Genomic DNA, 25,819 nt, shown 5'->3' on the forward strand with positions numbered 1-25,819 from the left:
ATTCACCATGTCATTGGATTTAGGTTATAAATTGGATGAAAAAAATAGAAAATGCCTTTACGTTGATGATTTTTTGCTAATACAATTAGTTTTCCAAGTTGAAATGATGTGGAAACAACGTTTCAACCACTTTTTGCCCATTGGGTAGTGTGAATTGCAGTAACACACACGTCACACACACCACACACATCAGCAGCCAGATAGGTAGCCAGACCGCAGATTGAGCACAGATTTAAGGTTAGGGGGCGGCAAGGGGAAGGTGGGCTGGGTGGGCTGGGTGGGTAAACCACAAGATGTTATATTTAGACTTCCCATCACTTCAGAATCTGCCATCTCTCTCACACACACACAGGGAGGTGTATGAGAGGGGAGGGGGGGGGGTGTATGCAGGAGCAAAGAGCGCTAGATGCAAAACTTAGAAAGGATGAGGTGATTCCTTCTGTTCTGCTGTGTAGTTACCACTTCAAACAGGAAGCTGATGTGTGTGTAGTTTGCTACGAGGGGAGGGGTGTGTGCGCCGTGTGTGTGTGACGCTAACCTCATTCTCTCTAGTGTGTCTCAAGATTCTTGCATCAGCCCTGTGTTGTCATACACACTTCAGTCTCCCTCTGGACTGGAGACAGTGAATCACTTACAGTAGAAAATGTCCTCTTTACCAAAAATTGGATTTTGAATTGCCTTCAGTATATCACAAGATCACACACACACACACACACACACACACACACACACACACACACACAGATAGATAGATATTATTCTTACATGAAAGTCCCCCAGCTGTTTCAATAGAGTGGGTGTCCCCCAGCTACTGTAGCCTGTACTGCTTCTAGTCTTCTCAGAATTTGGGGCGAAGTCTCTAAGAGTTATTATAAGGAGGTTGGAGTTATTTTAACACTCAGCAAGCCACCATGAGACTGCTGCTTTGTCATAGCTATCAGTAAATATATGGCAGGGGATGTGACTTGTGACTGAGGCTGAGTAGTAGCCTACATATCTACTGTATGTGCACCTGCTGGTTTCTCTGTCTCTATGGTCACCTCTTGTCTTGGTCGCCATGGCTTCATTTGCAAATGAAATGCTTTAGGCGCGCATAGAGAGAGAGATGGAGAGAGAGAGAGACGGGAAAGAGAGAGAGAGGGAGAGAGATGTACAGTAACAGTCAGAGGCAGTTAAACAGCATGACCACCATAAATAGCGCGTTTAAATAACGCGATCTATTTCAAGTCGAAATGTCCGCTGCAGCTGGCACACGCATATGCCCTCCAACGATTCTCTCCCTCTCTGTGCCCACCTCTTAGCCCCGCTGTGATCCCTCACAGACCTTCAACCTGCCCGGGAGTCTCTATAACAACATGCCCACCTCGGCCCTCCTTCCCTCCCACCTCGCTACGACAGACACTGCCACTGGCCTATCGCACGGTGGCCGACCCCTGTGCCCTGCCCACCCCAGCGGTCCCTCTCCAGCCCCGCCAGAGCCAATCCGCGGCGGGGTGTAAAGTAGGGCAAGCCGCTTCCTGGTTCAAGGAGGAGCTGCCTGGAGTTGGAATGGGCCAGCGGAGTCAGAGAGGGGGGAGAACAGCCCAGCGAGCCGGCGGTCTGCAAAGAGAGAGCCGAGGCAGGGGGATATAAACGCCGGCAGAGAGACAAGAAGAAGCGGATATTACAGAGAACTCCCGGGCGATACGTGGTTCGTCAGAGGGACTGGTGTGAGATTTTGGACAGTGCCTAGAGAGCGGTGACCCCCGGGGAGCGACGAGGGGGGGAGAGAGGCGGGTGGGAGTGAATCCAGGAAGTACAGAAGCCGGTCAGGTGGGACGCGACGAGATAATAGGTGACACCGGCGCATAGGTAAACCCGCTCCCTCACTCGCTCTCTGTTTTTGGGGGATATTATGGAATTCTTAAAGTTAGGATTTTACGCTTGTCTTTCCCATTTTCTATAACAACCGACCCTGACCCTCCCTCCCGTCCTAACCGGGGTTACGGGAGGACTACGTCATGGGTATTCGGTAACTCCCGTGTGACGTGTCGACAATAATTTCTCCTTATGATTTTCGCGCTCTCTTTTCCTAGAGGCTTATTTTGACACAAGAACGTATACTATTTAAATGACATTAGCAGATAATATTTATGTGATCTCAGGTTAGTTGCTTTGTGTTGCTACCTGTGTGGATGTGGCCAGGTGAACAAGCAGGGTCGACGGGTACACTTCTGGAGGCTTGGCTTCTAATTATAGCAGCGAACACCGGCTGACATCCAAAACCTTACCTGCTCTCACGCACATCGCCGGCCTCTGTAGGCAATAAGCCATGTGCTCCACCACAGGGCAACTTTGGCCCCGAATTCTATTATTCCAAGACCCTTTCAGTATGCTGTTGTCTCCACACTTTGACATATCCTTTATGTTAAATTCTATAGCTCTGTTGCTGATGTAAAGTTCTTAATGTATATTAATGCTGGATGGATGAGGGCTTTTAAATGTATAAAACGTAGGCTATGGATGGTGGGAGGCTGTCAGGTGTGCATGTGACTGCATTAGTGTAGTGTTGTGTGTGTCTGTGTGGGGGTGTGTGTGTTGCTGACTCGCCCCTCTTGTGGTACAGACAGACCTGCTGAACCTGCCAAACTGGCTTGGGTTTGGTCCTCTGTCTGAGTTTGTTGTTTGATTTACCACTTTATGGGCACCATGTTATTAGTCCAATCCACTGAAGGGTTTCTGGTCTGCAATATTCATTTGGTGGTTTGAAATGTTTATTTTTCACACAATAGTTCTCCAAACAGTGTTGGGTCTAGACCTAAACTTCAGTGCACTTGGAAGGAATCAGGAATATATTTGCCCTGTAAGAGTATGTAGGCTAATATTTGTCCAGTGGGTTTCCGTGTGTGATCTTGACAAATAGGTATTGTTGACGTCTGCAATGCAGATTAGATTTGTCACCAACCCCAACTCTGAATAATTCCGCTATTTAGTGTGAGAGATGGAAGAGAGCGAGAAGCAGAAACATTGTTCTGCACTGTCAACTCTAATTGCCACTTGTCTGAATTGAAGCAGTCTTGTTACCAACTAAATGACAGTTGGGAGACCTGGAGAGTCTGTAGACTGTCTTTGGCTTAGTGGTAACTGATCTACCCCTCCCTCTCTTCTCATCTCTCCTTCTGGTGTCATGGTAACTTCATTACTCCTGTCATTTACTAGACTGGACTGTTCTCATGACCCCTCTCTCTCCCTACCACACACATGTTCACATGTACACACTCACAAACACCAAATTACATTTACACGCACCTTTTCGATTATGATAGATAATGAGTATAGTCTCTGCTCTTTCCACTGAGTATGGGATAGTGGAGTGTGAGTGTGTCTGAGGATGTCTGTGGTCCTACACAGGTGTGTGCTGTTTCCCAGCCCTGTTCATTGTTAGTGTTGGCCACTTCTGCTCTGTGGCATGGGGAAGTGGTCTTGCTCCACCCCACCTTCTCTCTCTGTTCTCCTCCCTGAACCCCTCACCATGTCTAACACATCATCTGACACACTGTGTGTTTGGATTGTTCATTTTCTTTCTTTTTATTCACTCTTTATATACCACTTCTCGTTTATCTTTTGATCTCCTGTTTGTCTCTCCGTTCCTTCCTTCACCTTATTCCCTTAATATTTGGCCCCTTTCCTTCCCTGTGTCTCTCTGTCTCTCACATAACAGATATTAAATACTGTATACTGTGCCTAGAGGAAGTATTCAATCCCCTTGACTTTTCCAAAGTTTCGTTGCATCAAAGTGGAATTCAAATGGATTTAATAAAAAAAATTTGTCACTGATCTAAACAAAATACTCTGATGTCCAAGTGGAATAAAAATTCCCACATGTTGTTGTGTTACAGCCTGAAATTTAAAATGGATTACATTGATATGTATTTGGTCACTGATCTACAGACAATACCCTATAATGTCAAAGGGGAATTATGTTTTTTGACATTTTTACAAATGAATTACAAATGAAAAGCTGAAATGTCTTGAGTCAGTAAGTATTTAACTCCTTCGTTATGGCAAGCCAGGAGTCCAAATGTGCTCAACAAGTCACATAATAAGTTGCATGGACTCACTCTCTGTGCAATAATAGTGTTTAACATGATTTTTGACGGACTACCTCATCTCTGTACCCAACACATACAATTATCTGCAAGGTCCCTTAGTCGAGCAGTGAATTTCAAACACATATTCAACCATTGTGCTGCTGAAAGGGGAATTCATCTCCCAGTGTCTGTTGGAAAGCAGACTGAACCAGGTTTTCCTCTAGGATTTTGCCTGTGCTTAGCTCCATTCATTAATTTTTTTATCCTGAAAAACTCCCCAGTCCTTAACGATTACAAGTATACCCATAGCAAGATGCAGTCACCATTATACTTGAAAATATGGAGAGTGGTACTCAGTAATGTGTTGGATTTGCCCTAAATATGAGTTGCTTTGCCACATTTTTTGCAGTATTACTTTAGTGCCTTGTTGCAAACAGGATGCCTGTACAGAATATTTTCATTCTGTACAGGCTACCTTATTTTCACTCTGCCAATTAGGTTAGTATTGTGGAGTAACTACAATGCTGTTGATCCATACTCTGGTTTCTCCTACCACAGCCATTAAACTCTACTGTTTTATTGTCACCACTGGCCTCATGGTGAAATCGCTGAGCGGTTTCCTTCCTTTCCAGCAACTGAGTTAGGAAGGATGCCTGTATCGTTGTAGTGACTGGGTGTATTGATACACCATCCAAAGTGTAATTCATAACTTCACAATGCTCAAAGGGATATTCAATGTCTGCTCTTTAATTTGTTTTACCCATTTACCAATAGGCATCCTTCTTTGCAAGGCATTGGAAAACCTCCCTGGTCTTTGTGGTTGAATACAGTGCATTCAGATCCCTTCACTTTTTTCACATTTTGTTACTTTACAGCCTTATTCTAAAATGGATTAAAACATTTTTTCTCTCTGTCTACACACAATTCCCCATAACGACAAAGCCAAAACGGGTTTTTAGAAATATCACATTTACATAAATATTCAGACCCTTCACTCAGTACTTTGTTGAAGCACCACCAATCTTCTTGGATATAACGCTACAAGCTTGACACCTGTATTTGTGGAGTTTCTCCCATTCTTCTCTGCAGGTCCTCTCAAGCTCTGCCATGTTGGATGGGGAGCGACGCTGCACAGCTATTTTCAGGTCTCTTCAGAGATGTTCAATCGGGTTCAAGTCCGGGCTCTGGCTGGGCCACTCAAGGACATTCAGAGACTTGTCCCGTAGCCACTCCTACATTGTCTTGGCTGTGTGTTTAGGGTCGTTGTCCTGTTGGAAGGTGAACCTTCGCCCCAGTTCTGAGCGCTCTGGAGCAGGTTTTCATCAAGGATCTCTCTGTACTTTGCTCCATTCATCTTTCCCTCGATCCTGACTAGTCTCTCAGTCCCTGCCACTGAAAAACATTCCCACAGCATGATGTGCCACCACCATGCTTCACCATAGGGATGGTGCCAGGTTTCCTCCAGACGTGATGCTTGGCATTCAGACCAAACAGTTCAATCTTGGTTTCATCAGACTAGAGAATCTTGTTTCTCATGATCTGAGAGTCATTTAGGTGCCTTTTGGCAAACTCCAAGCAGGCTGTCATGAGCCTTTTACTGAGGAGTAGCTTCCGTCTGGCCACTCTACCATAAAGGCCTGATTGGTGGAGTGCTGCAGAGATGGTTGTCCTGGAAGGTTCTCCCATCTCCACAGAGGAACTCTGGACCTCTGTCAGAGTGACCATGTTCCTGGTCACCTCCCTGACCAAGGCCCTTCTCCCCCGATTGTTCAGTTCAGCTGGGTGGCCAGCTCTAGGAAGAGTCTTGGTGGTTCCAAACTTCTTCCATTTAAGAATGATGGAGGCCTCTGTGGTTTTGGGGACCTTCAATGCTGCAGAAACGTTTTGGTACCCTTCCCCAGATCTATGCCTCAACATAACCCTGTCTCGGAGCTCTATGGACAATTCTTTCACTGTCAACTGTGGGACCTTATATAGACAGGTGTGTGCCTTTCCAAATCATGTCCAATAAATTGAATTTACCACAGGTGACAAATCAAGTTGTAGAAACATCTCAATAATTATAATTTGAACAGGATGCACTTGAGCTCAATTTTAAGTCTTATAGCAAAGGGTCTGAGTACTTGTGTAAATAAGGTATTTCAGTTTTTTTTTCTAAATTAGCAAAATATTCAACAAAATGTTTTTCACTTTGTCATTATGGGGTTTTGTCTGTAGATTGATGAGGAAAAAACTATATTTAATCAATTTTAGAATAAGGTTGTAACGTAACAAAATGTAGAAAAAGTGAATGTGTCTGAATACTTTCAGAATACACTCTGCTTGAAATTCACTACTTGACTGAGGGACCTTACAGATAATTATATGTCTGGGGTACAGAGATGCGGTGGTCATTCATATCATGTTAACCACAACTATTGCACACAGAGTGAGTCGCTGCAATTTATTATGTGATTTGTTAAGCAAATTTGTACTCATGAACCTATTTTGGCTTGCCATAACAAAGGGGTTGAATACTTATTGACTCAAGATATTTATTAATTTATAAAAAATGTCAATCTAAATTCACCATTGACATTCTAGGATATTGTGTGTAGATTAATGACACAAAATCTCAATTTAATCCATTTTAAATTCAGGCTGTAACACAAAAACATGTGGAAAAAGTCAAGGGGGTTGAATACTTTCTGAAGGCCCTGTATGTGTATCTTGGTGTCAATCTGTCAGTCCTCTGGGATCAATAAAGTTTGTTCAAATCCAAATCATCTAACTATCCAAACATCTCATCCCCTCAGCTTTGTATCCCTGGAAACCTTTTGGCGCTGCTGGAGAAGAACAGAAACAGGAAGAAGTGGAAAATAGAGAGGGAGGAAGAGAGCAGGGACCCGTCCTCCTCTGAGTTTATGGACTGGAGGTAAGAGATGTGGAATTTTGAGAGTGTTGCGCAATAAGTGCATTGAACTAAAGAAAGTATTATTGTCCCAGTCGTTGACAGCACCTGTCCTGTCCTACTATAGGTATAGAAACTAGAGATTATATTACATGGCTTCCCTGGGGTGCTGCAGGCCACTCCCATAAAAAAAATCAGTGGACCTCCATACATGTTAAAATGTGTTGAATGAGGGCACCCCCATAAGATACTGATTTTGGTACAGGCCAGTATGTGTCAGGAAGGAACCCCCCAGAGTTGATGTGTACTGTACAGTATATTGTGTCTCATTCTGTCTTCTTTCACTGATACTCAGTCAGGGTTTTGGACTCAGTGTTTGGAATACGGTTCACTTGAACACGCAAATCCAAGGGCCAGCAATGGCTACATTTACATAAAGTCATTTAGCAAACGCTGTACTTAGACTTAGTGTGTGGGTGGGTGTGTGTGTGTTTGCGAGCGAGCGACAGATCATGTGATTGAGGCCTTGCAGAAGTGTGACCAGTGTGTGTGTGTTATAGTAGGGTGGTGTGTGGAGGGGGGGAGGGGGGGTGTAACAACAGTGAGTGGTCTTTAAAGGAAAGAGGAACGTTTAAGATAAGACACACACACACACACACACACACACACACACACACACACACACACACACACACACACACACACACACACACACACACAGGCAGTCACCCAATTCCAGTAAGTATATGAATTAGGGCATGTGGCCCCGTATATAAATTCCCCCTGTTCACAATAGGGGTTTCAGTTTCAGATACATACAGTAGGCTGAGTGGGAGGACAAGACAGGGGGAGAAAGGGGAGAGAGGGGGAGGACAAAGTCCCCCTCTTTACTCAGCATCAGCAGATTTAAGAGCTTCCTCCCTCCCTTTCCTTCTATACCTTTACTCCTTCATATCAAATGTATCTTCCTCTCATCCCCCCATCATCCCTTACACCACCCATTCATCCTCCTTTATCTGCTCAGCTCCTTCATTCATCCATCCTCCCTTTCCATATTCCCTCATTTTCCCACTCTTAGAAGGCTTGAACTTTTAGACTAGTCTCTTAGCGTCATCATAGAGTTTCTGCATATGATCCATTATTCCATTCACACACAATGGTCCGAGTCAGGGACATGTTCTGTTTGGTTATTACCATATAAGGGCAGTAAAAACATCTGAACCAATACACTTCATGTAGGCCTTAATCATAATGTGGAGATGCTGTGCCACTGACTAAGGTACTCTACTGAATGTTCATGTACCCCACAGCCTAGTTTGCCTCCAGTAGATCTGTCTCACTAGAGGAAGTAGTGCATATGGCGTTTCTCCTTTTTTAGTCTCCAGTTTCTGTTCTGTTTCACAGCCCTATCTCTCTCTCGACCACCGGCCTGCCAGCCTACCAACTCACACCACCCGCCTACTGCCAGGGGGGATGGAAGAGCAGGAAGTTGCAATACTTTACTTCCTGTAAAGACAGACACCCCTTAAAGATGAAAAGAGTGTTAAAAGGTAGTGACAGAGAAGATGATTTGTTTTTCTGGTAATGGTGTAAATGTTGGTGTAGATAGTGAGGGGGTGTTGCTCATAAACAGGTACAGTGAGCCAGCGGTTCAGGGAAAGAGAGACAATGACACACACCACAGAGAATCATCTCCTGTATCTTGTTGTGAAAATGACCCCTAACCTTTTAGATCAATTTTGATGAGAAATGACAGCTTGATGATGTAGCTGTTGTAAGTACAGTACCATGAGAAGGCAGTATTCGAGACATTGAGAGTGCGGTATTCGATGAGCTCTAATTCGCTAAGCACCAGTAGAATGTTCCCCGTCAATGTTTGAATCTTTTGTCAAAGTGCTGTACTGCTGTAATTACTGCTGTAATTGGACGAGAGATGGGTGGGTGTTCAGACCAGTGACAGTAAGGCAGACATTCTGTTGTGTTTCTCAGAGGACAGCTGAAATAACCTCATATTCTGTATCAACCCTTTCAGCCACGAATTACAGTAAAAGCAACCGCTCTCCCCCTGTTGACAAAGCCCAGAAAACACTACTACAGTATCGTCCTGATGATGTCAATGAAGTGTTCCGCCTTTTGAGCTTTACGACCTCTGATTGGGACTGTTAAACTAAACACACACTGTTCGTCACATGTTGACATGGTCTGGAGAGGATATCAGACTAACTGTCATTGTTTTTCTATACTCTAGTTTCCATTTCCCTGTCCCCTACCGCTATCGATATCTCTCTTTCTCCCTGTCCCCTACCGCTATCGATATCTCTCTTTCTCCCTGTCCCCTACCGCTATCGATATCTCTCTTTCTCCCTGTCCCCTACCGCTATCGATATCTCTCTTTCTCCCTGTCCCCTACCGCTATCGATATCGCTCTTTCTCCCTGTCCCCTACCGCTATCAATATCGCTCTTTCTCCCTGTCCCCTACCGCTATCAATATCTCTCTTTCTCCCTGTCCCCTACCGCTATCGATATCTCTCTTTCTCCCTGTCCCCTACCGCTATCGATATCTCTCTTTCTCCCTGTCCCTTACCGCTATCAATATCTCTCTTTCTCCCTGTCCCCTACCGCTCTCAATATCTCTCTTTCTTCCTGTCCCCTACCGCTATCAATATCTCTCTTTCTTCCTGTAGACATATACCGTATCAGTTATATACTGTCTCTTTCTTCCTGTAGACATATACCGTATCAGTTATATACTGTCTCTTTCTTCCTGTAGACATATACCATATCAGTTATATACTGCCTCTTTCTTCCTGTAGACATATACCGTATCAGTTATATACTGTCTCTTTCTTCCTGTAGACATATACCGTATCAGTTATATACTGTCTCTTTCTTCCTGTAGACATATACCGTATCAGTTATATACTGTCTCTTTCTTCCTGTAGACATATACCGTATCAGTTATATACTGTCTCTTTCTTCCTGTAGACATATACCGTATCAGTTATATACTGTCTCTTTCTTCCTGTAGACATATACCGTATCAGTTATATACTGTCTCTTTCTTCCTGTAGACATATACCCTATCAGTTATATACTGTCTCTTTCTTCCTGTAGACATATACCCTATCAGTTATATACTGTCTCTTTCTTCCTGTAGACATATACCCTATCAGTTATATACTGTCTCTTTCTTCCTGTAGACATATACCCTATCAGTTATATACTGTCTCTTTCTTCCTGTAGACATATACCCTATCAGTTATATACTGTCTCTTTCTTCCTGTAGACATATACCCTATCAGTTATATACTGTCTCTTTCTTCCTGTAGACATATACCCTATCAGTTATATACTGTCTCTTTCTTCCTGTAGACATATACCCTATCAGTTATATACTGTCTCTTTCTTCCTGTAGACATATACCCTATCAGTTATATACTGTCTCTTTCTTCCTGTAGACATATACCCTATCAGTTATATACTGTCTCTTTCTTCCTGTAGACATATACCCTATCAGTTATATACTGTCTCTTTCTTCCTGTAGACATATACCGTATCAGTTGTATACTGTCTCTTTCTTCCTGTAGACATATACCGTATCAGTTATATACTGTCTCTTTCTTCCTGTAGACATATACCGTATCAGTTATATACTGTCTCTTTCTAATAGCTGACATGGTTGTTCCTCCTTTACTTTTCAGTCTGTTTTGTCATCCATTTATCTGTCCATCTCACCTCGTGGTTGTCAGTCCTCACTGCAGAGGAAGAGGAAGCCGATCAGGATCAGTTAGTTTTGCGACATCGGTGTGTGTGTGTTTGTAGGGGTTTGTGTCTATGTGTGTGGGTGTGTATGTGTCTGTGTGTGTTTGTAGGGGTATGTGACTATGAGCATGTATCTCTGTGTATGGGTGTGTGTGTATCCCCGTCCTAGCGTGTGTTTTGCGACATCATTCTCTGAAAAGGGAGGTCATGTGTAAGACAGAGGAACAGCTGTCGAGACCCTCCCTAATGATGTGGTAACTTCACCCAGCAAGCAGACACACACACAGTGCATCAAATACACAAGTCACACACAGACACACACACTATCACATTGAAAGGCACACAAGCTTTTTTCATCTGTTTGTAAAAACACACAAACTCACACAAGTTCTGCACATAAATGGACCACTCATTCACACACTCCGCTGTTCACACATGTAGTCTTGGGGGTTGGCTGAAACTGCTGACCAGATACAGATAGAAGGTGTGAAACCACTTTGTCAGCATGTGTTAGAACTAGTAAAGACCTCCCATACACACACACACACACACACACACACACACACACACACACACACACACACACACACACACATATGCATTGACACACACACACACAAATAATCCTTTCTCAGGCCTGTGTGTGTGTCCCCCATCTTTGTGAAACTCCCTTTCACTGATTGCTAATGATAGCGATTGCTACCACATCTCCCCTCAGACATCTGCAGACACACACACACACCTGCAAGGACTCACTGCAGCTACTTCCTGTCACAGTCTCTCGCTCCCTCCCCCTTTCTTTCTCTCTTCTAACATTCTCTCTGTTTCTCTAACCTCTGTTCACGTCACTGTTCCTCTCCCTCTCACCTCTCTCTGCCTTTCTGTCCCCCATTCCCCCCCCCTCTCTTTGTAACAGAACTCTTCTCTTATTTCTTCTCTCTGACACAGGTTGTTGGTAAAGGCTTGATTTACCCCCACCCTACCTCATTCTATACCTATCTTTACATCTGTTTTTACACCCACCCCTCACTCACTCGTTGTCTGTCCCCCATTCCCCCACCTCTCCTCTCCCACTCTCTGCTTTCCTAGTATGTTCTCTAGGAACACGTCTATTTTGAAGTCAAACAAACCTCAGCCGTATTCTTCTCACCTCCTTGATCTCCCCTCAAATCTCAGACCCCCTTTCCTCTTTCCAACCTCACATTTCTCTCTTTTTCTCCCTCTTCTCTCCTCACTCCTGTTTTGTGAAGGTTTTGTACCGTTCGTCCCTCCTGAATAAAACCCTTGATTCCCATCGGTAAATTGGGATAACATGCAAAATGTCCTCGGTGTGGTGGGGCGTGGGAGGGCTGGGGTGTGGTGGGGCGTGGGAGGGCTGGGGTGTGGTGGGGCGTGGGAGGGCTGGGCTGGGGTGTGGTGGGGCGTGGGAGGGCTGGGGTGTGGTGGGGCGTGGGAGGGCTGGGGTGTGGTGGGGCGTGGGAGGGCTGAGTTGTGGTGGGGCGTGGGAGGGCTGGGGTGTGGTGGGGCGTGGGAGGGCTGAGTGTGGTGGGCGTGGGAGGGCTGGGGTGTGGTGGGGCGTGGGAGGGCTGAGTTGTGGTGGGGCGTGGGAGGGCTGGGGTGTGGTGGGGCGTGGGAGGGCTGGGGTGTGGTGGGGCGTGGGAGGGCTGGGGTGTGGTGGGGCGTGGGAGGGCTGGGGTGTGGGGTGGAGGGCTGAGTTGTGGTGGGGCGTGGGAGGGCTGAGTTGTGGTGGGGCGTGGGAGGGCTGAGTTGTGGTGGGGCGTGGGAGGGCTGGGTTAAGGGCCTCCGCTCTGTACTGCTCTGCCAGCCAAATGAATAATGTAATGTGTTCTTGGAACTAAGACCTCAACACACACACACACACACACACTGCCCCAGTTTAGCTGAGCAGAGGGGCTGGATGCAGGTACAAAAGGATCGGATGATTGGAACCTTTTCCTGGATATGATTTGTGTGTTTTTGTTACTCAAATGCACTTTGTCACTATTAAGAATGTCCTCCATCCTGGCAGGTCTTTATTGCATGGTTGAGGTTGAGTGCAATTATTATTCCCTATATTATCACCTAGTTTTCATCTTTATAGAATTGCTTTAGCCACGTCTTGGAGGAAATGGATGTACCGGCAATTACCATAATGTTGTCTTTTATTCTCGTTATCCAGCCTTTTAACGAATTCAAATGAAGATTCAAATTCTCTCTGGCTGGGTCTGTTTTTATATCTCTTTGTAAGATGCAAATAGCCGGTTCAGGGAGAGTTATCAGTGGAGAGAGTGGAGAGGGTCTGGGTTTTATTGTACTTCAGAAATGGTGCAGGGCCAAGATAAACTGTAAATGATGAAGATGATGATGGAGGAAGAGATGGAGAATAGGGATGTGTCTCACATTTAATAACAATTCATACTTGCAATAAGCCTTCATGACATCTTGCGAATGCTTTATAGCTGCTTTATGAATGCCTGTAAATGTATTCATAATTCATTACATACAGGCGGTACATAGTGTTGCCAACTTGTGTTGGGCTGAATAAGGTTCTGTGTGGGCAGGAGCTCTTCTCATCATCCCCTCTTTTACCTCTCTTTCACCCCTCCTCTGAGAAGATGCACCTAAACCAACACCTCTCTCCCAGCCTCCTATGTTTAAGAGGGGGAGAGAGGCTAAAACCAGTGTGTGAGAGAAGGAGAATGAGAGAAAGAGAAGGAGATAGAGAAGCACTGAGAGCCAGAGGAGCACGTGGAGGAGGAGAAACGGTATGAACAGAGAATCATGACTCCTAATTTCCTTCTCTCAGGCCTTGTTGTGTTTTGTTTGGGAACAGCAGTTGTTTGGTTCCTACTGTGCTGTTCTGGTTGTCTCATGTAAATTATACATATTTAGACTTATTCTTGGTTTAACTGAGTTCTCGTTTAGTTTGGTTTGTGTGTAGTTGTGATGGACTGAAGTGACCTAGTATGTTATCCTCCCATGAGTGTTTTTCATGTTGTGTGTAAAGACACATCTCCATAGGTCTACTGTGTGTTCATTCAGCCAACATGGAATAATACATTTCACTGCCACCCACACCTCTCTTTAGCTTTACATAATCATCTTTATAACATATTAACAAATTCATCAATGCTTTTATTGTATCAGAACAAAAAAAAGTAATATTTTATCACACACAATTTAAATACATTTTTCAGGGTTACAAATGTTGTTTACAAATATCCTAGTAAATTGAGTTTATGTTCGTACTTTGTGTAATTATTTCCAAAAACCTTGTTTCCTTGTTTTCTTTATAGTCATTTATTTAAGCCTTCACTGGAAAACAAATGTTATTTTCTAAATTAAACTAAATGAAGAAGTAGCTATATTTTGTAAACTTACACTGCATTTTACATTTGTACAGTATTTCTGGTAAGCTGGGGACTGTTAGGGCTTGTGAAACGTGGATGTGAAATGCATTTAGAGCTTTAGAAGTTTGCTAAAAACACTGCGAGTGAAACGCATTTGAACATATTATGAATGAACACACACACACGGAAAGCGTCTGACATCAGAATTCATTTAAACACATTTCTGTGAATAGAGTAAAGACATATTTTCCCCCTGGGCCGTTCAGAGCCGAGCAGAGCTGATATAACTGATGTGGATTGGGAGAAGTTACAGGCTGTAAGGGAATATAAACACCACTGTAATAAGTCTAATGTCTTGTTTGTGTCAACTACTGTTGATCTCACACTTGGTGAACTCCGTTCAAGTTGCAGTCAAAAGGACAATACGTTTAACCATTATTTTGATGGTCCAATCGTTTTTTACTTATTCATTCTATCAGGACCCCATTTAAAGTGTTGTTATTTCCTGTCCAGAAATATCTATATTCATCCAATACATTTTGAGTTAGAATTGGGCAATGAGGCATTATAAGAGGTTTTAGAGAGTGAGTGACGTACATAACGAAAGCGAGGGAAGAGGAAGCCGTATTGTCGGAGGGGAGGAAAGGTAGTCAACTGTCGACAGAGGAGTGGGAGTTGAGAATCCGCTCTGAAACGGAGAGATAAGTTGGCCACCAATCATTAAAGAAAAGGGGATGACGAAGTGTTTCATTTTTTTTTAAATAAAACTTATTTACTGCGTAAACAGTTTTCAACTGGTTCCATTGTTATAGTTTTAGTTTCATTTGTTGGTTTTAATTCACTTGAAGCATGAGGAGTGAGTCTTTCAGTGTAATACTGCAGTTTATACCAATTGTACAGCATATTTCAACAATAATTCTTAATATGGGTTTTAGTTACTATTATATTCATTTGTGACATTCATTTGTCTTCACTGCTTCCTAATGTCTTTCACGTTTCCACTAAGTGTTTTGTAAAGTGGTGTGCCGTTATGTTTTCCTCAACATAACAGTCTGACATGTTTTTCCACATACATTCCACTTGGCTTGTTTTTTCTTCATTTTTACCTTCCATCGTTGTGGGAAAAGGAGCTGTGTTTCAAATCATTTGTACTCATTTAAATGTGTTGATGAAACACAAGTCAGTGTATGTTTGGGTGGCTGTGTAATCTATAGTGATATATGTTAGTTAAAGAGGATCAGCAGCTTCAGACAGAGATGTCTGTCCCTGACTGTTAGAACAGGGGCTGCTGAACAACTAGAAACTAGAAACAGGGTGACTAAGAGAGAGCGAGAAAGGACAGGGGACGAGGGCAGAAAGAGAATGTCTTACCGTCAAACAAAGACCATTCCTACTTTTTAACTGTGTGCAATTGTGTGTGTGTGTGTGTGTGTGTGTGTGTGTGTGTGTGTGTGTGTGTGTGTGTGTATTTCAGGGTGTCTTGTTATTAAGTGACTCACAGTTGTTCGATTAACAGGAATCTCTTCCCTTTTTCCGAACAACACGTATACCCTTCTGAGGAATCGAAAACCACCCCTTACAGCGTTTTAAAATTTTACACCGGAAACTAAACACTAGTATGTCTTTTTCTCTCACTCCCCCTCTTTTTCTCTTTTCACCAACTTAATCTCTCTTTTTATCTCCTCTGATCTCTAGGACGTGGATTCTGTTAACACTGAGTTTTGTCTTAAACAAAACCTCATCTCAGCTGGAACAGTTGTCTTTTCTATTGGCTTATTGTTTTGTGCCTCATGACAGGTTCACACACACACACACACACACACACACACACACACACACACAAACACACAGTGTGTTTTCGGTGGGGATTTTGACCTTTCTGGCAGCACCGTCGATGTCCTCCTCGTCTACAGCATTTTCCAGGGCGTTGTTTTAGATGTGCTTACGAGCGTAGGAGACACCTCGAACAAATCTCCCTGAAATCACTTCCTACCTGCTCTGAGAGCGGCGGTGGCACAAACCCATGCCAGCGTCGATAGCTCGATGCATCAAACCGAGAATGTTACATCTTAAGATTTGTTTAGTGAACAAGCTTTCATTTGGAGAAGACTTCACAGAGTCAGTCAAAGTTGCCTTATGGGCTGTTCTAAAGGGACTTTATCATCACAGACTGTCTGTAATATGGCATGTTGTTTCATCTAATACCTACCTTGATGTCTGTGGCTGGGTCTATTATGACTCACAGCACCAATATGATTTTGGTTCTTACGTTACTTCTTCTTTGACAATTTTGATGTTGGTTGAGTTGGCTAAATTTGCACATATCTGACAATGTTGTAGGGTATTTCTGTGCTTCGTTCAAGGTCCCTCATCAGTAATGTAGGTGCATAGAGATCCTTAATTCTGTGCTTTGTTCAAGGTCCCTCATCAGTAATGTAGGTGCATAGAGATCCTTAATTCTGTGCGTAAGTGGCTGAAGGATGAGACCACGGGCTGCGTCTCAATAGTCCAGCATGGCTTCCTTCCTTCCTCTTCTTTCTTCTTCGAGGAGAAGAAGCCACTTTATACTATTGTACCCAAGTTCCCACCACCTGTGTAGACAGATGGACAAACATCCCTCCTACCTGTCCATCAGCCAAGGTCAGAGGTTAGATCTGTGGTCGGGGAGGGGCAGGCCAGGAAGTTGTGTATTTCGGAAACTTACGATCGCTCGTTTCGGAAAATGGACCCGCTGTATTTTGGAGAGAGGGGTGCGTGGGCGAGAAGGGGGGAGGGGTATCTCTCAATCTCTCTCTCCGCCACCAAACACCTTCTTTTCATAAAACAGGAAGAGCGAGAGAGCGAGCGAGAGAGAAAGAGGTAGACATCCCCAAGGATGAACGCGTAACCCCAACTTCTCTGAACTTCGAGAGTTAAAGGTTTAAGGAGAGAGGGAGAATAGAAGGCTGTAATATAGAAAGGAAGAAGCGAGGAAGAGCGAGGAAGACTGAAGTACAAAAACACTTATGCCATGACACAGACACCGCATCGCCTCCAGTCGACGGTCCCTCTATCAGCCATGAAGACAGGAAAGGTAGGGGTGCCGTTTGGGTTCAGACTCAGCTGGATGGGTTGAGGTTGGGAGGGTAAGGTCTGGGTAAGGTTCTGTTGGTACAGGTGGGATTGGGGTTTCTGTTGAAGAGCGATGATATGAACGTTAGTGTGTGGACTGTATGGGTGGGGTGTGTGTGTTTTTGACATTGCATGAAGATCAACAGACCACAAACTGAACAATGGGGACTCGGGAAGCCAAGAGAGAGACACGCAACATGTGTGTGTGTGTGTGTGTGTGTATTTAATGGGGTGTGTCTTGGAGCAGGTTAGTCAGGTGAAACAGAATGTACTGTCGTCGAGGAGATCCCCTCCAGGGTGCTATGTGGACAGTATTATAGGATGGTTAGGGGGCTGTTGGTGGTTGCTATGGGAGGGAGACGAAGGTGGGGGCAGTTAGTGTTGTTTGTGGAAAATGTGGTCTGCTCAGGTGTGAGTGGTACTGTGGAACAGGAGAGGGGTTAGGTGAGAGCCAGGGGAACAGGAGAGGGATTAGGTGAGAGCCAGGGGAACAGGAGAGGAGAGCCCTTGGGTGTTATAAATAAACCTCATCGTATGGATACATAGACCGTATAGACTTCTATAGACCTGGTAACCTACCTAGAAAGTAGTCTATGGATCAGTAAAATGGAGTAAGACACAAACTTCCGCTGTAGGCCTAAATTCTCTCTCTGTTTCACTCTCTCTCTCTCTCTCTCTTCCTCCATTATACACCTCCCCTGGAGGGCATGTGTGAAAAGAAGGACACGGAGAGGGAGATGAGGTCTTGAAAAGAAGGGAGGAGAAGAACAAGCTTCTGTTATCCTCACATAAACACTTCCAGACACGTCTTGTTTTACCCAACATTAACCCTTCTCTGTTTTCACTTTCCTAAAGTAAAAGTTTTGTTTCAGGGAATACCACACCACACACTGTTAAGGTTAGACTCAGTGGGCAGAATCCTGACTTGAAATACACCCATATAACTTGAATCTTCCTTTGATGATGTGACATACGCAAAAGCTCTAGCACCTTGTGTGTGTGTGTGTGTGTGTGTGTGTGTGTGTGTGTGTGTGTGTGTGTGTGTGGACGTCGTCCCCAGTACAGTCTGACTCCTCTCTTTCACCGTCCTCTTTCTGTCTCTTCCTCTCCTTCGTCTTTCTCTCTATTTTTAAACAAGGAGCTAATACTATCAAGCACTGTCACACACACACACACACACACACACACACACACACACACACACACACACACACTCTCTGGTACCCCCTTCTCCTCTACCCCCTCTGATCCTCCCAGTTGTCCCCCCCTTCCCACCCCCTCTGCCAAAATCACTTTTTCCTGATGTCGTAATCTGGGGTTGAGGGGGTGGAAGATGAAGGGAGGAGTGATTGAAGGAGGGATAGCACTAAGCTCTTGTTTAATATGGTCCCTCACGTGAAGGAGGGATAGCACTAAGCTCTTGTTTAATATGGTCCCTCACGTGAAGGAGGGATAGCACTAAGCTCTTGTTTAATATGGTCCCTCACGTGAAGGAGGGATAGCACTAAGCTCTTGTTTAATATGGTCCCTCACGTGAAGGAGGGATAGCACTAAGCTCTTGTTTAATATGGTCCCTCACGTGAAGGAGGGATAGCACTAAGCTCTTGTTTAATATGGTCCCTCACGTGAAGGAGGGATAGCACTAAGCTCTTGTTTAATATGGTCCCTCACGTGAAGGAGGGATAGCACTAAGCTCTTGTTTAATATGGTCCCTCACGTGAAGGAGGGATAGCACTAAGCTCTTGTTTAATATGGTCCCTCACGTGAAGGAGGGATAGCACTAAGCTCTTGTTTAATATGGTCCCTCACGTGAAGGAGGGATAGCACTAAGCTCTTGTTTAATATGGTCCCTCACGTGAAGGAGGGATAGCACTAAGCTCTTGTTTAATATGGTCCCTCACGTGAAGGAGGGATAGCACTAAGCTCTTGTTTAATATGGTCCCTCACGTGAAGGAGGGATAGCACTATGCTCTTGTTTAATATGGTCCCTCACGTGAAGGAGGGATAGCACTAAGCTCTTGTTTAATATGGTCCCTCACGTGAAGGAGGGATAGCACTAAGCTCTTGTTTAATATGGTCCCTCACGTGAAGGAGGGATAGCACTAAGCTCTTGTTTAATATGGTCCCTCACGTGAAGGAGGGCTCCTTGTGGAGGTCACGCTAGTAATGAAAGGCTACAGTACCAACCAAAATATCTCCGCACCGTGACTGCATTAACTAACACAGTTTTACTTGACAAAGGACCATGCACTGAGGTATTCTAGGTATGTCAGCACTTGCTTCCTGGTATTCAAAGCCTTGAAATGTGATCTATATCAAAAGCATACAGAATATTGTTTTGATGTCATTGCTTGACATTCACCACCCCAGAAGAAATGGAAAACAACTTTGTCTGATTCTTGTTTTTTTCCATGTAAAAAAACATCTGTGGCCACCGAATGATTTAGATTCAGCCTGAACTTCAATGTCTGTGTTATTCTAACCAACTGTTCCCTCCTGCAGGTGGCGATGTCTCCAGGAGAGGACGGTCTGATCGGGATTCCCTTCCCAGAGCACAGCAGCGAGATCCTGTTCCGCCTCAACGCCCAGCGCAGGGCGGGGCTACTCTGTGACCTCACCCTGACCTCGCGCGGTGCCCGCTACCCCACCCACCGCTCCGTCATGGCTGCCGTCAGCCTCTACTTCCGCGGGCTGTTTGGGGCGGAGGAGGGGGCGGAGGCAGGGGGTGAGGCGGGGGGAGGAGGAGGGTTCAGTGTGTGCCAGCTGGACTGTGTAGCGCCCGATGCCCTGGATGCCCTGCTGGAGTTTGCCTACACGGCCACCCTGACCATCCGCAGCTCTGGCATGAGAGACGTGTTGAGAGGAGCTCAGTTACTGGGGATCCAGTGTGTGGTTGATGCCTGTAGAGACATCCTGGGGGAGACGGCGGGGGAGGTAGAGTGGGAGACGGGGGAGGAGAGGGTACAGGCGGAGAGGGAGAGAAGGGTGGAGAGGGGGATGAAGAAAGGCTCCCGGAGGAAGATAGACAGACGGAGAGTCACCAAGGTGGAGTCATCGCACCACCAGCCACTGCCTCATCGCCCCAACATCAACACACACCAGCACCCCTCCACTCCTCCTCCACACCCCTCACCTGTTCAAGACGGGGCCCACTCTCATCCCTCCACCCGACCCCCCAGCCCTGAGCAGGATGAACACCCCCCCACCACGGGACAGAACGGGGAGCGGAAGCAGGGCAGGGATGCAGGGAGGGGGAGTACAGCAGTCAACGGAGGGGTGCACTGGCCTCAGGAGCGCCTCCTCGCCCCCCACCCCCCTCTCCCCCTCTCAGACGACAGGCTGTCAGAAGACGAGGAGGAGATGGAGGGAGTGGGGAACGGTGGGGTGCCCAGCTTTACTTCCGTCCCCCTGGCAGAGCAAGGGGTGGCCACGGGGGCAGGAGGAGGGGGTAGGAAGAGGAAGTCTCAGACCCCCCAGCAGTGTCCTGTCTGTCAGAAGATCATCCACGGAGCAGGGAAGCTACCCAGACACATGAGAACACACACCGGGGAGAAACCATTCGAGTGCTCTACCTGCGGGGTCCGCTTTACCAGGTATGTACCTGTGTGTTTTAACACTATTATCACCAGGTATGCACCTGTGTGTTTTAACACTATCACCAGGTATGTACCTGTGTGTTTTAACACTATTATCACCAGGTATGTATCTGTGTGTTTTAACACTATTATCACCAGGTATGTACCTGTGTGTTTTAACACTATTATCACCGGGTATGTACCTGTGTGTTTTAACACTATTATCACCGGGTATGTACCTGTGTGTTTTAACACTATTATCACCGGGTATGTACCTGTGTGTTTTAACACTATTATCACCGGGTATGTACCTGTGTGTTTTAACACTATTATCACCAGGTATGTACCTGTGTGTTTTAACACTATTATCACCGGGTATGTACCTGTGTGTTTTAACACTATTATCACCGGGTATGTACCTGTGTGTTTTAACACTATTATCACCGGGTATGTACCTGTGTGTTTTAACACTATTATCACCGGGTATGTACCTGTGTGTTTTAACACTATTATCACCAGGTATGTACCTGTGTGTTTTAACACTATTATCACCAGGTATGTACCTGTGTGTTTTAACACTATTATCACCAGGTATGTACCTGTGTGTTTTAACACTATCACCAGGTATGTACCTGTGTGTTTTAACACTATTATCTATAACAGATTACAGGGCTAGCGTTGTTCTACATATGATGCTGAGCCATTATCCTCTTTCCTTTCTCTTTCTCAGGAATGACAAGTTGAAGATCCACATGCGTAAACACACAGGGGAGCGTCCGTACCCTTGCCCCCACTGCCCCGCCCGCTTCCTGCATTCCTACGACCTGAAGAACCACCTGTCTCTCCATAGCGGGGCGCGCCCCTTTGAGTGCCCGCTCTGCCACAAGGCCTTTGCCCGCGAGGACCACCTCCAGCGCCACCGCAAGGGCCTCAGCTGCCTGGAGGTCCGTACCCGGGCACGGCCGAGGCGCGGGCCTGGGGCTGACCACGGGGAAGAGGGCAGAAAGGCTAGAGGAGGAGGAAGAGGGTATTCTCCAGACCAACTCGACCCGCTGGAGAATCTGGCCCTGCAGCCCCACGCCTCAGCATTCCACCCCCGTGCTGGGATGGTTGGCCTGGGGGATGGGGCTGGGGCTGGAGGTCAAATGGTGTTCCAGGAGGAGGCTGACAGGGAGCAAGCTATAGCCCTCCTAGGGCCTCACAGGTTACCCTACCCTGGTCTGCTGTGGAGAGGCCTGGAGCTGGGGGTGAGAGGGGTGGAGGGGGAGGAGGCTGGCGGGGGCCACTCTCCTGCACTTCAGCATGCAAGATGGGAGGAGGAGGCAGAGGAGGAGGCAGAGGAGGATGAGGAGGACGAGTGAGAAGAGAGGAAGAGAAGAGCGTGCATGGATGTGTATGCGTGTGCATGTGTTTGTGTGCGCATATGTGCATTTGTATATGCATAAGTGTGCGTGCGTTTGTGTTCGTTCGCGCGCGCGCGCGAGTGTGTGTGTGTGTGTGTGTGTGTGTGTGTGTGTGTGTGTGTGTGTGTGTGTGTGTGTGTGTGTGTGGGGCACCCACAGTATGGATGGGGATATCACTCAGGTGACTGGACCTGCTCCTTCTTACAAAGCGCTTAGAGAAAGACTAAACGATAGAGAAAGACTAAACGATAGAGAAAGACTAAACGATACAAAAAGAATAATGGAGAACAGGTTTTCTGATTTGTTATTGTTGTTTCATGGCTCTCTGTTTTTATTTCAGTTGTCTTTTATTTCTATTTTCCATTATTTCTATTTTATTTCATGCTGTGGTTATTCTTATTATCTGTACATAAAAAGAGGCTTTATTGAGGGAATGTTTTGTGCATAGATGTGCTGATGGGGATATGGGGTTATTTTCTCACTCTATGCAAACTGAAGTCAGGAGCTGAGGAAAATGAGGTGTCCAGATGTAAAGAAAGAAGATAAAACAAATCATGTATTTTTGAGCAGAGAGCTGTTAGAGTAATATAACAATCACATGTTATTGAAGTTCAAACAATGTATGTTCAACATCCATCTGGGCCTACTAAACCCTACCACTCTTCATGTCACTATACTAGCACTCTCAGCGGGGTAGTAAGAAACCGGAATCATCCGGTTTTCAGTGGGAAAGCAGAGAAGACACAAAGCCTGAAAACCGGTAGCTTCCGGTTCCTTCCGACCCGCTCAGGCGTTTGTTTTACGCCTGCTAAGTTAGGTAAGTATAGTAGTAGGTGTGGAATCTGCTGTTTCATTTTGGGTGTACTGTACTACCCTCTAGTGGTTATTGGTGGAGCTAGTCGCCAATGGCAACAAGTCACACAGGTTTCCTATTGAGCCATTATCTAACAGTAATAGTCTTATTTTAAGGCTTATTATTTTGCTGTTGTAAGTAGATTTTCATGCCCTTTTATGAGGCACTGATGATACCAAAGATTTCAGTTTATTTCTTCCTAATCAATCAGTTTGATCAAGCACAGGAGCACCAGAGCTATAGATTGAGATCCCTATGGACACACACTGGTTGAATCATTGTTGGTTCCACGTCATTTCAATGAAATGACATTAAACCAACGTCGAATAGACATTGAATTGATGTCTGTGCCCAGTGGGATGGCTCTAAGGGTATTCTGGGATTTTAGAGCCAAGGTTTGGTTAAAAGACCTGTCTTCATTTGCCCGGTTCTCCGCTGCAGAGTGATAGAAGGGTTGGAGACTGCGTCCATAGGTTAGATTCTCTGTGGAGCTCTAGTGCTCTGTGAAAAATGCCTGACCAAAACTAGACTACATCTGCAGGGTCATTGGATGATTGTTAATGAGAGGTGTGTGTTTGTTGCTTTAGTGTTTACTTTTTGACATCGACAGGGGACAATTCCTTTCCAAAGTTTCCTTCTTTAGAATGTCTTCTGATCATGCACTCCTTGTTTTTTGTTGATTGCAAAAAGAGCGAGAGAAAAGGAGAGAGCGAGAGAAAAGGAGAGACCAAGAGGGAAGGAGGGAGAGACCTTGATCTCTTGATTGCTCTGTATTTATTTATTTATTGTTATTTATTGTGGCTTTCCAGTTGAAACTGTGCGTGTGACCAGACCCAGGGTATCCACAGTGACCTGACCCAGGGTATCCACAGTGACCTGACCCAGGGTATCCACAGTGATCTGACCCAGGGTATCCACAGTGACCTGACCCAGGGTATCCACAGTGACCTGACCCAGGGTATCCACAGTGACCTGACCCAGGGTATCCACAGTGACCTGACCCAGGGTATCCACAGTGACCTGACCCAGGGTATCCACAGTGACCTGACCCAGGGTATCCACAGTGATCTGACCCAGGGTATCCACAGTGACCTGACCCAGGGTATCCACAGTGATCTGACCCAGGGTATCCACAGTGACCTGACCCAGGGTATCCACAGTGACCTGACCCAGGGTATCCACAGTGACCTGACCCAGGGTATCCACAGTGACCTGACCCAGGGTATCCACAGTGACCTGACCCAGGGTATCCACAGTGATCTGACCCAGGGTATCCACAGTGACCTGACCCAGGGTATCCACAGTGATCTGACCCAGGGTATCCACAGTGACCTGACCCAGGGTATCCACAGTGATCTGACCCAGGGTATCCACAGTGATCTGACCCAGGGTATCCTCAGTGATCTGACCCTGGGTATCCACAGTGATTTGACCCAGGGTATCCACAGTGACCTGACCCAGGGTATCCACAGTGGCCTGACCCTGGGTATCCACAGTGATTTGACCCAGGGTATCCACAGTGATTTGACCCAGGGTATCCACAGTGACCTGACCCAGGGTATCCACAGTGACCTGACCCAGGGTATCCACAGTGACCTGACCCAGGGTATCCACAGTGACCTGACCCAGGGTATCCACAGTGATCTGACCCTGGGTATCCACAGTGACCTGACCCAGGGTATCCGCAGTGACCTGACCCAGGGTATCCACAGTGACCTGACCCTGGGTATCCACAGTGACCTGACCCAGGGTATCCACAGTGACCTGACCCTGGGTATCCACAGTGACCTGACCCAGGGTATCCGCAGTGACCTGACCCAGGGTATCCGCAGTGACCTGACCCAGGGTATCCACAGTGATCTGACCCAGGGTATCCACAGTGACCTGACCCAGGGTATCCACAGTGACCTGACCCAGGGTATCCACAGTGACCTGACCCAGGGTATCCACAGTGACCTGACCCAGGGTATCCACAGTGACCTGACCCGGGTATCCACAGTGACCTGACCCTGGGTATCCACAGTGACCTGACCCAGGGTATCCACAGTGACCTGACCCTGGGTATCCACAGTGACCTGACCCAGGGTATCCGCAGTGACCTGACCCAGGGTATCCACAGTGATCTGACCCTGGGTTTGACACAGTGACCCGCAACACCACTCGGCTCGGTCCCCTTCTGGCACAGTTGAAGTGCTTCGTACCTGCTTCCTTTTGAGTCTTAAGAGAAACTGCATTGTGCTTAAAGTGACGGCTAAGAAAGACCTGTACACCCAGTGCCATGTTGGGTGATAGGTCCTCTGTTGGCTATTCTTCCTCCTTTTGCATTTGTTTTGCACAACACATCACCCCCTGAAAAGGTACTGCAATAATACCGGCACATTCCATCCTCCTGGGTAGAAAGAAGGGATCAGAAAAGAGAGATTGAAAAGAGACAGACCGAGCCTTTCTCTCTCTTTAGAGCACAAGACAACTGTCGCACCACCTGTAGCCGTTTCACACTTTCAGTTAAAGAGATAAGCATCAACTGCACTTAGGGAGATATCTGTGTTGTTGATTCAACATGTACTGTATGTTATTGTGTAATCTGTCAGAGCTGTGTGTATAAGTCACAGATCGGCCCTTAGGGGGCCTGTCTCTAGGAGACCAGCGGCCATCTTGGGTGGCCCATTGCAGGAGTAAGGCTACTTTGCTTACAGATAATCAACTATTTCTTCAAAGTCTGTCACTCTTTAGGTGATAGTGAGTTATGTTCTTTATTTACAACTATTTACGAGGGCTGTAACTCGAGCCTGAAGCTTATGTAG

General features: G+C 45.9%; 1 protein-coding gene across 5 annotated transcripts; it reads left to right on the plus strand.

Moving 5' to 3' along the window:
* The first annotated feature begins 1,429 nt into the window (after positions 1–1,429).
* LOC115189374 (zinc finger and BTB domain-containing protein 7B-like) lies at positions 1,430–23,704 on the plus strand. Of its 5 annotated transcripts, XM_029747955.1 has the most exons (5): positions 1,430–1,851; positions 6,866–6,984; positions 8,365–8,510; positions 19,687–20,777; positions 21,490–23,704. In XM_029747955.1, the coding sequence occupies exons 4-5, from the start codon at positions 19,693–19,695 to the stop codon at positions 22,118–22,120; spliced, it is 1,716 nt and encodes a 571-aa protein (XP_029603815.1). In that variant the 5' UTR covers positions 1,430–1,851; positions 6,866–6,984; positions 8,365–8,510; positions 19,687–19,692; the 3' UTR covers positions 22,121–23,704. The 5 variants fall into 5 exon arrangements, 3 of the variants coding, with proteins under 3 accessions (XP_029603815.1, XP_029603808.1, XP_029603800.1); XM_029747948.1 differs by lacking the exon at positions 8,365–8,510 and having other exon boundaries at positions 1,442–1,851; XR_003876900.1 differs by lacking the exons at positions 19,687–20,777; positions 21,490–23,704 and adding an exon at positions 13,339–14,803 and having other exon boundaries at positions 1,475–1,851.
* The last annotated feature ends 2,115 nt before the right edge of the window (positions 23,705–25,819 follow it).

The sequence above is a fragment of the Salmo trutta genome, chromosome 3 (genome assembly GCF_901001165.1).
Source record: "Salmo trutta chromosome 3, fSalTru1.1, whole genome shotgun sequence".
In the NCBI taxonomy this organism is placed as follows: domain Eukaryota; kingdom Metazoa; phylum Chordata; class Actinopteri; order Salmoniformes; family Salmonidae; genus Salmo; species Salmo trutta.

Excerpts from the sequence above, each read along its gene's own strand:
- LOC115189374 (XM_029747940.1), top strand. The coding sequence starts at position 17,084 with ATGACACAGACACCGCATCGCCTCCAGTCGACGGTCCCTCTATCAGCC. Across the intron at positions 17,147-19,686 it reads CAGCCATGAAGACAGGAAAG|GTGGCGATGTCTCCAGGAGA; the intron begins GTAGGGGTGCCG and ends TCCCTCCTGCAG. Across the intron at positions 20,778-21,489 it reads TGCGGGGTCCGCTTTACCAG|GAATGACAAGTTGAAGATCC; the intron begins GTATGTACCTGT and ends TCTCTTTCTCAG.